Source organism: Xenopus laevis, chromosome 3S (genome assembly GCF_017654675.1).
Source record: "Xenopus laevis strain J_2021 chromosome 3S, Xenopus_laevis_v10.1, whole genome shotgun sequence".
NCBI classification, from domain to species: Eukaryota; Metazoa; Chordata; class Amphibia; order Anura; family Pipidae; genus Xenopus; species Xenopus laevis.
Window position 1 is genome coordinate 129465821 of NC_054376.1, and position 14427 is coordinate 129480247.

Consider the following 14427-nt stretch of genomic DNA (forward strand, 5'->3'; position numbering starts at 1 on the left):
GTAGAGTATCGCCATAGTTTTAAAGAAAGTCTCTAGGGAATAGAGGGCAGGATCAGTGGGTAGCCTTAGGGCCCAAATTTGGGGATCACCCTGTAACAGGGTCATTACAAACCTCACTTTTTCCTCGCCTGTGGCAAAAGATTGAGGGAAGAAGCTGAGGTAGAGTTTGCATGCCTCTTTAAACACAAAAAATTAGGTTCTGTCCCCATTAAATTTCTCTGGGAAAACAATTTTAGGCTCATGTGTCTTAAGTACATTACCCAGCATGGAAGGAGAACCCACAGGAGTGGCCACAGGAGGGGTGACCACAGGAACTGGAGACTGTACGGCAGAATCCAGAAGGCGTGTCAGATTGTGAAAACCTTGCATTAGGTAATCTTGCCTCTGCTCATGTTCCTCCAGGCGCTGTAGTAGAGTGGTTAGTAGCGCTTCTGTAGTGGAAGGAGCAGCGGCAGCAGCGGCTTGACCTTCTTCGTCCATGGCCCGTTATAATGTAACGGTTGGCTCCCTAAAGTCAGAACAGATGCCAAGCACCCTGGTCTTGGCTCGTGCTTCCACCTGTAGCAGCCGCCTTTGGCCTCGGGAGGAGCCCTCAGCTACTCAGATGCCGCCAGGTCTTATAACGAGAGGTGCAAGGCGAAAGGTTCTGACCAGGCAAAAGGGGCACAATGGTATGCAAAAGTCTTTGGGCAGACGGTCGTAGTACAAGGTGTTAGGCAATAGAGTAGTCAGATCAGGCCGGGTCGAGGCAGGCAGAGAATAAGCGTAGTCAGGCAGGCAAGGGTCAAACCGGGATATCAATCAGAAAGGATTTAGCAGAAGAGGTAGTCGGTATTCAGGCAAGGGTCAGGATCCAGAGGTCAGAATAGTCAAAAGCCAGGCAGGGGTCACTACAAGAATCAAAACAGGTTCAGACACATTTAGCTTAAAGCTCAGAAGCACCAGGAACAAACTCCTATAACGGGCAATACAAACCTGAATGAAGTCCCTTTAAATACTCTTTGAATTTCGTGTCATCACGTCAGCACGTCCGCGTCCATAAAGGGGACGAGACGTGGGCGGCCTAAGGAACAGTAATGGTGCAGGAAGAAGAGCGGCGCGGCGGGCGTCCCCACCGCACCACTAGACCACCAGGGTAAGTCGATTTGATCACATACATGCTGTACATATGACCTGTATATACCCACTGACTTTAATTAACGTAAGCATAAGTTAGTTAAAGAAGTTTCGCTAGGAAGAAAGTTGCGCTACAGAAATTTCAGTAAGACATATTCTCGCCAACAAATCTTTTCTGATGAAGGTATGCCAGCATTCTTTTGGGGAGACATAATTGTGCATTTTGATGAATACGCCTATTCGTCAAGCAAGAATATCTGATGTAGTTGTGCAAAGTCTGGCCTAGCTTGTTCACGTCCTTACATAGATTCCTGAAGGGAAACTGTCCCCCAGGCCAACCTTTAGGGGGTGCTACCTGGAATATTGCCCAACTATTTACATTTGAAATGAATCTTTATTTCACCTCTTTACCACATATAATGTAATGTTTAGATGCTGCTCCTTGCATTGCTTAACTTTTGTGTTTGTCACTGTTATCAACACTTTTGCCTCCTCCATTACTAACAAGAGTTACCCTAGTAAACAGTATCAACTGCAATACCAAAAAGTGATCTACTTAATAACCCGCATGACCTGTAAAAACTGAATCCCTTTGGAGTCCAGGTATCACCCAGGTATCATTAGAGGTTCATTCAGAGCAAAGATGTGACCTACAGTAATATTACATGTACTGTCCACTGTCCTTTCCCTTTTTTGCTACTGACTTTTACTGGACACCATTTAGTTCCACTGCAGGGACTGGACACAACGGGTAACCAAGGGTCCTTCCTTGACTCCTTCATTAACACTGATTATAATTTACCTTACACCTTTAGCACTCAGTAAGCCAAACTATAACCTGCAGTCATTGCTGAAAAATATTATCAAATGGCAGTATACAGGACAATGGTTCACTATGCTATGCTGGGATAATTGTTTTAGCTGAACCACAATATATATATATATATATATATATGTATATATATCTCTATCTATCTATATAGTTCTACAGGGGCACCATAGAGAGAGTCCTGATTAGCTGCATCTCCATCTGGTACAGAAGTGCCAGCTCTGCTGACCGGAAAAGTCTAGAGCGGACTGTCAGCTGGCAACATCATTGGAGCGGCTCTTCCATCAGTGCAGGAGATGTTCCACAAGTGCTGTGTAAGAAAGGCCTCCTGCACTGGACTCCACACACCCCTCACATGGACTGTTCACGCTGCTCCCATCCGGCAGACGCTTTCGCAGTATTAAAGCCCGAACAACCAGGCTGAGCAAAAGCTTTTTTCCACAAGTGATCAGACTCCTCAACTCACTGCCTGCCCTCCCACTACATTCCAGACTCACCTGAACTGTGAACTGAACTGTGAACTGAACTTTGTCAACTGTTCATTTATTTGCACAATTCTAAAGGTTTACACATGTATATATCCAATCTCTGGCAATATATTGCACATTTCATGTTTTACATATTTATTGTGTATTTTTAAGTGCCTTTTTGTGATATGTACTAGCTGGAGCCACGTCGTCTCGTCTCACTGGGTATTCGTATACTGCTGAGATGACAATAAAGTTTACTTTGACTTTGATATATTGTGAGCAGGATCAGACAAACAGACAGTTCTTTAACAGGGCAAAGTCCATTTATTGTTCACATATAAAGGCTCTGTGAGCAAAGCAGCATAAAACAAAATAAAACAAAACAAAATCCTTGCCACACTTGGGCTCTAACTAATACACAGGGTAGTTTGTAGTTTCCCTCTCTACTACCGGTCAGTCCCCTACTGGGATTCCCGTTCAAACACAAACAGTACCACTCCCCAGAGTCACAGAACCTTTACAAAGTCCTTTCCTTTTGGGGAAAAATAAACAGCCGCTTCCAATGGCTCAACTCAGCTCCCAGCTCTCCTCAGTGTGTGTCTCAATCTTCCTCTCTGAGCCCCAACCCTCTCTAGCAGCTATAGAGAGGGTTATATATATATATATATATATATATATATATATAAAGTCAATTGTGGTGAGCGCACTCTTACCGGATTTTTTAGATGATGGGTGCGTAGGTCAAGTTTTTTGCATATGTAGTAAAGAATGGACCCGCACTCCAATGTTCTTAGTGAAAAAAACACATCATTTTTTTCACTAAGAACATTGGAGTGCGGGTCCATTCTTTACTACATATGCAAAAAACTTGACCTACGCACCCATCATCTAAAAAATCCGGTAAGAGTGCGCTCACCACAATTGACTTTGTATATGGGGTTTATTTCCCTGAATAGAGTGTTCTGCACCCCGGTAAACTATCGACTAGACTAGCATGGAGGCTAGTGGATTCTCCTCATTTAATGCACAACAGGGGAGTTTTACTGCAGAGGATATAGATAATATCCTTTTTTCAGAAACCTATGAGGACACATTCGGACAACTTGGGGTGAAAGAAGTGTATCACGAGATCCTGCGGCTCAAAAGAAAGGAACTAGAGTTGCATCTACATGGTGTCTCCCTGTCAGACTACTACAGGGAGAAAAAGATCCCCAGAGGCTTCCGCATTAGCAACACACCGACTATTGGGAGAACGAATCCTGAGTTCTGCAAAAGATGGTGTAATATATTAGATCGCTGTTCTCTAGATCTAATACTGCTGGTCGTGGAAGAAGTGGGCCGTGAGTTACGATCCGTCAGAAGTGAGCTTAACACTTTTGAAGTAGCTAACACTACCATCTTGTCAAGCGACAAAGACACAGACTGGCCTGGTAAACTGGACGTCCAGATCGCTAAATATAAAGCAGAATTACTTGCCTTTAAAAGTTCAAAGAAGCTGAAAGTGCAGCAGGACTACAAGGAGGGCGCGATCTATCGGTGGCAGCAAGCAGGTGCACTAGGACCCAGAAGAAGGAGGACGGATTGGTGCACGCGCAGACCTGCATACAGGAGAGACGGCAGTGGAACCGGCAGCAGGACATCAGACAGCGGAAGCGGAAGAAGCAGATCCGGATCACCGCAAGATAGTTCAGCGCAACCGCCAGCACCGTCTTCTGCCCCTTTTTTAGGGGAACATACGCAAGGGCCGAGCGAAGGGCCCCAGCGGCACAGCAGCGCAGGAAAGCCACCCGCAGGGGCAAGAGGACCGGCCACAGCAGCACCGGTGACAACACGCTCGCAGCAGACCCTAAAGCACAAGAAGAAGATATGATCTTCAATTTATCGGCTTATCGTTTAACAGCAGCTGAGAAGGCTGTGCTACAGAAAGGACTAGGATTCGTCCCCTTGGTGAGTTTAACCCCTTTTTCTCATACTATAGACAATTATAAGTTTTCAAGGCAGCTGCACCTTAAGGAGCGTTTTGAGCAGGACAAGGGGCCAAGGGAGTTGAACTGTAACTCCCTACAACACGAGGAGCAAGTAGAACTGACTGATAATATGACTACCAAAGGGGCATTACCTACCATGTATTATAACAATGAGGTTGCTAGACGCTTCAAACTTAAAAGTGACTTTGACCCCATTAGCACCAATCCCTCAATTAAGACTTTTAACCGTATGCTGGATATGGAAATGTCGGCTTGGTATAAAACAAAAAAAGTGAGCAGAGGAAACCTATCATTTGAGCATAGAAATGCATTGAAATCCCTAAAAATGAATAAAGAGATAATCATTAGAAAGGCCGACAAAGGTGGTGGGATAGTAGTGCTTGACTACAAGTATTACAAAGATGAATTGGTGTCACAGCTTACTGACGAAATGAATTATGAATAATTGACTCATGATCCCACTAATTCATTTCAAGATGAATTGAAAAATATCCTAGAAACTGGACTTAATGAAGGTTATATCTCTAAAGCCATGTTTGATTATTTTTTGCCGAAATTTCCTGTCAGACCGGTTATTTACACCTTGCCAAAAGTACATAAAAATTTAGATGCACCCCCGGGAAGACCAATAATATCTTCCAATGGTTCACTTAACGAAAAAATTGCAGAATTTGTAGACTATCACCTCCAGCCGTGTGTACAACAGATAGGCAGTTATCTAAAAGATACAAATGATTTTCTGAAGGTTGTGAGGAGTATAGATTTACCAGCATCAGAGCTAATCCTAGTTACAATGGATGTACAGAGTCTATACACGTGCATACCACATGAACAGGGAATTGAGTCGGTACGTAGACTGATTACAGATAATGAGCACTATACTGGACCCCCATGTGAGTTTATCCTATCCCTGTTGCCGTTCATCCTGTATAAAAACTATTTCAGGTTTGAGAAGCAGTTTTTCCTGCAACGCACAGGGACAGCAATGGGATCAAAAGTGGCACCTGCGTATGCCAATGCGTTCATGCATGTGTATGAGAATGAATGTGTCTTAAGTCACGAGCTATTCAGGAGATATGGCGCCTTCTATAGGCGCTATATCGACGATATATTCTTTGTATGGACGGGTTCTGTGGAACAACTTGAAAGCTGGGTTGCATATTTGAATAATCTGACTAACCCAGTTAAGTTGACCTTAAATCACAACGATGATCATATAGAGTTTTTGGATGTAAAAATATATAGTGAATAAAGTACCCCTCTTGTAAAATATAAGGATATTATAAGTTACCGAGGAGTTTCATGACCATATAAAAGTACGAGGCCGAAGGCCGAGTGTTTTTATACAGGTCACGGAACTCCGAGGTAACTTCTAATATCCTCATATTTTACAACTGGGGGTACTTTATTTATTATAATACGCAAATTTCAGTGAGTCATGTGACAGAAATGACATCAGAACTCACCGTTTATAACTGATGACATCAGAACTCACCGTTTATAAGGATATAATTTACAGGATATTCATGGCTTTTGTGTATTATATAAGGTTAATAACACCTTACAAACAAGCATATATGTAAAACCCACAGACAGGAATACTCTGGTACATTACCATATATAATCACCCCAGGCACCTGTTAGACTCATTGCCAAAATCCCAGTTACTGAGAGTAATACGGATTGACAGTGAGAAAGACAAGAGGGTGGAGGATATTGACACAATGTGCAAAAAATTCCTGCTAAGGGGTTATCCTAATACTCTAATTGAGAGCACAAAAGAGTGGGCATTGAGCCTAGATCGAGATGAAGTTCTGCGACAGACTAGTACTACTAATAGACAGAGCGTTGAAAATGACATGTATTATGTGTGTCAATATGGCGAATGTTCCAGATTTACGCGTGAGTGTGTGCTAAAGCATTGGGAACTGGTTAAAAGTGAGGACATGTTAGGTAAAAAGTTACCACATAGACCCAAATTCAGTTACCGGAGAGGGAGTTCTCTAAAAGAGATTTTAAGCCCCTCAGATCCGTTGGATAAGTATACCAGTTCTAACACGCAACATTTCCTCTCGCCTCGACCAGGTGTATATAAATGCTCAGGATGTGTCATGTGTAGTAGCCTTATCTTGGGTAATGAATTTTTGCACCCGCGTACAGGGAAAAGATATAGCATCAGACATAGGATGACATGCACAACCACACTAGTGGTGTACATAATCAAATGTCCCTGTGGGCTAATCTACTGTGGAAAGACAGTCAGAATGCTCAAAGAAAGAATTGGCATGCATAGAGCAAGCATTAGGGCTGCATTGGACCCTGAAAGGGAAATTAAAGCAATGGGTAAAAAACAGGATATTGCCCAGCAGCTAGTAGCCCGACACTGGGCAGAGGCAAAACACAGCCCTGCAGCATTCAGATGCATGCCAATCGAACACGTACCGGCTAGGACAAGAGGGGGTGATAGCAATAAGGCACTCCTGCAAAGAGAAGCCTTTTGGATACATGAACTCGAATGTGTGACACCAAAAGGCCTTAATGGGCAATTGGTGCTTAGCAGTTTCCTCGAATAAATAGGTATCCCCTGCCACCATCGTGCATAGGCAAGCAAATTATAAGGCATATTATACAGAAAAAATACATGAAAGCTTTTTTGCAGCATATTTGTGTTGAACATAAAATACTTTATTGAATATGATTGAATATGAGTTGAAACGTATAATGTCTTTTTGCATTTGCCTGAAACAAGCAACATAGTAATACATTTGTATAATTTTACAGATTGTTCATGAATACTTTATGAATGGACACTTTTTAATGGACACTTTTGTTTCAATTGAGCACTACCACCATCGACACTACGGTGACACCCAGTGGTGAATTGTATGTATTACACTTTTTGTATTTACCACAATACGAATGTTCTGAATGTTTAACATGGGGTTTTTCCATCCTATGACGTCATACTTGGCGCCAATTCTAAAGGGATTTAAGCACTGTTTGTGTACATGCCATTTATCCTTGAGAAAGGTCCCAGCGTGGACCGAAACGTTGGATATGCATTGTGAATAAAACACATCATTTTTTTCACTAAGAACATTGGAGTGCGGGTCCATTCTTTACTATAAATATATATATATATATACAAATACAAGAGGTCCTCTGCACTCAACCCATTATCAATATATTTAAGACATATATATATATATGTAGCCCTATAGTAAATTGAGTGCACTGTTCTCTATCTATAAGCTCCACTCCCAGTACTGTGCTCCGGGTGAGACCTTAATTCTTAGGGAGTAAGCCCTCGCAAACAGTGTGGAGGCAGGGTGTAGTAGGACTATAACTTGGTTCAGGGTACAATAATTGGGCACCAGTGGTTCTTATAACTTAATCAAAGGAGATATTTATTGAACAGGAGCATCCTCAATGGAATGTACATACAGAGAAAACAGGATCATACAGCACAGTGGATAGGCATATACTCACAACACTTTTAGTCAGTATCAGTCCCTGCAGGGAAGCAAACATGTACAACAGCAATTGCTCGGGGTCCACCCAGCTTTCAGCCTTTTCCCTAAGTGGAACCTTAGGGGAATCTCTACATCCCTAGGTCTGTACACTTAGTCCCTACTTCTGGGCAATTAGTACCCGGGATCATAATCCCACAATCCCACAATCCTTGGAGGAGCTTCAAGCTTCTCAGCTAAATAGCCTGTCTGTCACTCCTAGAGTGACCTCTTAAGGTGAGTAGCCTATCCTTACTAGACCTGACCTGACTAGGTTACACTGCATGCCCTGCCTGCCTGCTTAGGCCAGGGCTAACACAAAATGGACCCTGAGCACATGGCTGCCCAGGACTTTATACTTTAGCACAGATTGAACTGCAGGGGGCATAGCTTTAAGCAGGATAAGGAAACAGGTCCCCCCAACTGTATTTTAGGACCCAGTTAGGCGTCTATAACACTATATTCGTGTATATATAACACTAGGGGCCTGCCTGCTAAATAATACTGGAAGACTAATTTACCAGTCCCCTACACATATATATATATATATATAGGCAGTGTTCTCTGTGGATGTGATCCAATGTATAATCCTACCAGCAAGCTGGAATGTATAAACTATCTACTAGTATCTTCAGAAACTGCTTGACATGACTGGTTTGCACAACAATTTCCAATGCTTTCATGCTAATACTTTAATAGAAGGGTCTTATAAAAGGCAGTTTTGGAGGAAAGAACTGTTGAACCCAATATCTTGTATATGACAGCTTTGTAGGAAAGGACTGTTGAACTCAATTAGTCAATAGGGATGTAGCGAACCGCCGAGTATGTGTTCGCGAACGCCGTTCGCGAACACCGGCAAAAAATGCGAACAGTTCGCGAACAGTTCGCGAACTTCGAACATCCGAAAATCGTTCGATTCGAACGATCGAAGGATTTTTAATCGTTCGATCGAAGGATTTTTAATCGTTCGATCGAACGATTTTCGTTCGAATCGAACGAAAATCGTTCGATTTTAGCGACCGAATGGTCGAATGGTCGAACGATTTTGACGCGAACGCCTATTGGCGAACGTCACGCGACGTTCGCGAACTTGCGGCGGACGCGAACAGCCGATGTTCGCGCGAACAAGTTCGCCGCAGAACAGTTCGCTACATCCCTATTAGTCAAATACCTAATATGTTTATGACTCCTATTAGTTCATAATATGTTTATGACTTCTGGAAGTTCTCATGGGAACTTCATTTATTATAGCCAGGGGCAGAATATTTACTCGAATACTAATAGCATTAAAAAATTAAGCTCTTGGCTTCGGGTGTATTTATTGGAAGCCTGGCCAGTTCCCGATGAGCATGAAAATAGAGATTTCGTTGAAGTGGGTTCCAAATGGTTTTGATAATGATATGAGCTCATTGTTTACTAGCATATAAAAACTGGGGGCATATAAAACTGGGGGTCTTCATTTTTTTTGCGGAGCATATAAGACTGGGGGAATCCATTTTGTTTGCAGAGATCTCTCCTGTGGAGTAAACACATGTACTTCCCATGGCCCTGTTTGTGCACTGTTTGAGGTTTCTATCCCAACTGATTTGGGATCTCCCTGTCACTTGGTGCAGATTAGGATACTTGGTGATTTATATCCTATTCTATTACAAACTTAATATGTAATAAAGTTTTTCTATATTTAGGTGTGGCATGTAAATTATGCCAGAGAGACTCATAGAACCATAATCAAAACACTGATGTACAATGAATTCACACATATATGACTTTCCTTACCTGTTACACCTCATTCCAATCGCCATTGCAACTTTGGGGAGCTGCCTGAGATAGGGAATACATTAATAATTTTATAACCCCAAAACACTTTTACAATTGGAATGTGTTAATTACACCCTGGCCATTGATTAATGGTAAATAATTACTGAGCTTTTTTTACAGCCCTTTTAAATGCTTTCTTCTGCATTCTGTGCAGGTTAATGGGCAAGTATAATTAGTAATAATTATCTTTCTGTTTGGGAAATCTCCTAATTCTCACAAGTCCAGTTTTTCATTCATACCACGCCCTTGTTACAAAATTGGGTGGCTAAATACCAGAAATCCTTAACAAATCCAAATGGTTTTACTAAAATTATTGTTAAGGTGAGCACCAATGGGTGAAAAGAATTGTTGCACGACAAAAAATAATTGTCGCCCATCACTAGTTCTTAAATAACCAAAAGAATCACAAAAGTGAACTTTGCTTATAATCTGTGATTCTTTTCTGGGGCAACCACATAAACAGCAATTAGAGTCCCATAAAATCTGAAGACCACGGCCAAGTGGCAGCTGCAGGTGAAGAATGCTATGTGTCTCCTGGTATTGGACACTATGTTTAGGATTGCATGGGCAATACACATATATGATACAATGATGAGTATAAATGGGGTTAAAATAACAGTATTTCTTATTTTTTGAGCAGGAAACCTGTAGAAGAGGTTTGAGATCACAAAATAAATTCTTAATAAATGATAAATGATAATAAACTATATTATTTTCAGTATTCTTAGTATTTAAAGAGACCTAACCAACACACCCGGTCATTGGTGTCAGTAGGCCTGTGAAATGTAAATTACACACCAAAGTGAAGTGCGCTGGCATTATCAAGAACACCTAATACAGTTCTAAATTCCTGACTCGTGTGTGGGAACGCCACAATCTCTATAGATTATTTATATAACATCTTTAAATTATAATTAACTGGCCTCCAAACATTTACAGTAGGAGTCACTTAGCCAAAAGCATGGAAAATCTTGAACACCGCTGAGTTACACTAAAGGGCCCTACTAACAATTGAATTTCTAATCTCTAAAAATGCGTGGTTTTCTCATTCTTTTAAAAAGCTCTAAAAAGTTGAGATTTATTAAGTGTAAAAACCACTAATACAACTAAAAGTTGTTGAAGTCAATGGAAGCTGGGCTGATCCTATTGAACTATTTTAAATCAATTCAGACTTTTAGAGGTTTTCTCTAGGAATTGGCCAAAAAAATTCCTCATGATATTTGTAATTTTAGCAGTTGTGAGTTTAGTTGTGGTTTCAAAAACCTGAAAAACCTCTAAAATCCAACCTTTGGTAAATAGGCCCCCATGTGTCAATATATGAGTTCAACCCCCCCGTAATAGGTGAGCATGAGGTTTCCACATTTTAAAGGCATCTTTGATATGTTTGCTTCTCAAGCCATAGATGATTGGGTTAACAAATGGAATAAGCACAGTGTACAACAGAGACAGAATTTTGCTTATGGTCTGGGATTCTTTTTTGGGGGGAACCACATAAATGGCAATTAGTGTCCCATAAAAAATGGAGACGACAGCCAAGTGGGAGCTACAGGTGGAGAAGGCTTTTTGTCTCCCGATATTGGACGTTATGTTTCTGATTGCATTGGCAATACAGATATAAGATCCAGTGATGAGTATAAATGGCATAAAAATGATAGGGACTGATAGTAGGAATGCTACAATTTGCAGCAAGAAGGTGTCTGAGCAAGAAAGTTCTACAAGAGGAAAGAAATCACAGAAGAAATGATTAATGGTATTTCGGTCACAGAACTGTAGTGTCCTTATTAAATTCATTGGAATTAATTCAATGACAAAGACAAGAGCCCATGACAGGAACATTAATTTGGTACAAAATTTGTGGGACATTATAGAAGAGTAATACAGTGGGTTGCAGATGGCCACATATCTGTCATAGGACATTACTGTAAGAAGCAAACACTCAAAAGCTTCTGTCACAGAAAAAAAATAAAATTGGGTCAGACAACCACCAAAGGACAATGTGGCTCCATCATGAATTACAGTTTGGAGTAAGATGGGTACAATATTTGAGGACTCCAGTAGATCAGACTGGGACAGCTGCTGGAGAAAGAAGTACATGGGGGACTGGAGGTTTCGGCTGGATGCCACCAACACCATGATGAGGATATTCTCCCAAAGTGTCATAATGTAAATCAGGAGGAACAGAAAGAACAAGGGAACCTTGAAGTTGTGTAGATTCTGAAATCCCAAGAGAACAATCTCACTGACCAACGTCTGGTTCTTTGTGTACATTTTCTAAAAAGAAAAAGGCTTGAGGTATTATTTACACCACATTGTCACTTGACCAGTGAAGCATGCAATTTTGCACTTTGCACATATCCAGACCCTCACATGGCAAACATATAGCAGGTTGACTCAAAGAAAACAAGTGTAGCATTACTGCCACAACAAATAAATCAGTTCTACTTACTAATACAGATGTTGGGAATTTAAGCAGCAAGTAGCTTCATCTACTAATCGCTAGCAGAATAGTATTCTCATGTGGTGAAATTGTCAACTAACATGTCGTTACACTCGTTTGGTTTTTTGTTGGGTTCATATTACACTAAAGCATTTGCGCAACTGCAAAAGCTTGGTGTGGACAACTCTCCCTTGATGACTGCACTTTACAAGTCAAATACATGGCAATAGTCAAGCAGAGACTACTATGTGTTAGGTTTTATCCTTAAGGTATTAAATAAAAAACAATATACATACCAACCAGTTAGAAACAACAGATTATTATTTCAATACTTTCTCACTTTTTCAAAAGAGTGGTATCCACTATTCTCTATAACTTGTCATTAATTGCCTGCTGGACTACAGTGAGCTAAGTGTTTCCACCATCCTGCAGATGTAAGTAGGGAGTGAGGGGGATGCAAGTGGGATGAAACAAACAGAAGCAGTAAGGATGGATTCTCCAAGATAGAGAATGTACAGGTAGAAGATAAAAATCAGAACCTTGGGACACCCCAACAGAGACATCAATAGGTGAAATGGTCCTGTTAAAACTGTTAGACTGATGCAAATAGAGGGATGGGAGGATGGGATGCGAGGAGAAGCATAAATTAGAACCACTGATACTGTGCATTTGGAGGATATTTAAATGGAGAGAATGGTCGACTGTCCATCAAATTGATGGAGATCATGGAGTATGAGTTTGGAATAGTGTCCTGGGTCCTAATTGGCATGGATATCATTGATGGCCGATGGCCTTTCAGTGTAGTGCAAACATTTTACTGTAAGAGGTCAAGAAGATAGATGGTTTACAATAAGTTCTGCAAGATGTTGGATACAATTATAGAAACTTGGAGGCTAAGATTGAAATTACCAGTGGAAGTCGGTGTGATAAAGGCATGCTTAAAGGTGGACAGAAATATTCCAGTTAAATGGGATGAGCTGAATGTGTGAATTAATGTAGGAACAAATATGCATGAGTGATCTTTTAGAAGTGTGATAGGATGTAGCATCTGGGGAAGAAGAGAGAGGTTGTGACACCTCAGAAAGAAAGTAGTCAAAGGATGCCTGGGGGATTTGGTTCATGGGCAGAAGAGGAAGAATCAGAGGTTATGATTTTATGTACCAGATCAACTTTGGACTTGGTTTGCAAATTGCTACATTCTGGGGTGTAAACAGTAAACTAAACAGAGAAAAAGGGTGGCATGGTCTAGATACGAAGTAGAAAAAGGTAGGAATTGTTTGGCAATTGGAACAAAATGTAATTGTTCAGCTTAGGGTGGTAGAACATTGGTTAAGCTAGACTCCCCTTACCAGCTGGGCCCTTGCTAAGTGGGGGAGGATGGAAATGGTGTTGTGCCACTACACCTCTCTGCTGCAGTAAATTGGATACCAGATCTCCATAACCATAAAACAAAAGGTTTATTGCTAAACACAGCAGGGATCTTTAGAGGTAGAATTATTATCATCTACATGTATTTATATAGCGCCAACATATTGCGTAGCACTGTAAAGTAAATGTGATTATACAACTACATCACATGAATTATATATATAGAACATATGGAGTAACAAACATCACAATCAATACAGGTACAAAAAGGTGAGGAAGGCCCTATGCATAGGCATACAGTCTAAAGGGAAGGGAGTAATACACAAGGTGTGGGAGTGGGCAAGATCTAATTAAGTGGGTGAGAAATGTGGTACTGTATGTGGTGTTGCGTTTGGTAGTTAAGCAGAGTGAGGGGAGGCTTCTCGAAAGAAGTGCGTTTTCAGAGATTTCTTGAAAGCAGAAAGGTTGGGAGAAAGTCGGTCAGACCGTGGGAGAGAGTTCCAGAGGAGGGGTGCAGCCCTTGCAAAGTCTTGAATGTGAGCATGTGAGGAGGTAATGAGAGAAGAGTTGAGTAGCAGGTCAGTAGAGGAGCGTAGTAAGCGAGTGGGTGAGTATATAGAGATGAGTTCAGAGATGTAGGGTGGAGCAGAGTTGTGAAGTGCTTTGAAAGTCAGTGTCATTAATTTGAATTTGATTCTGAAAGGTAACGGAAGCCAGTGCAGGGATTGACAGAATGGCGAGGCAGAGGAGGAGCGGTTGCTGAGGTGTATGAGCCTCGCAGCAGTGTTCATTATGGACTGGAGAGGTGACAGTCTCTGGAGGGGGAGGCCAATTAAAAGAGAGTTACAGTAGTCTAGATGTGATATGATGAGAGAGTGAATAAGAATTTTGG

General features: G+C 41.3%; 1 protein-coding gene across 1 annotated transcript; it reads right to left on the bottom strand.

Moving 5' to 3' along the window:
• Positions 1-11053: 11053 nt before the first annotated feature.
• On the bottom strand, positions 11054-12081 carry LOC121402055 (olfactory receptor 11L1-like). The gene has a single exon (XM_041587786.1). The coding sequence runs from the start codon at positions 11996-11998 to the stop codon at positions 11054-11056; it is 945 nt and encodes a 314-aa protein (XP_041443720.1). The 5' UTR covers positions 11999-12081.
• Positions 12082-14427: the final 2346 nt, after the last annotated feature.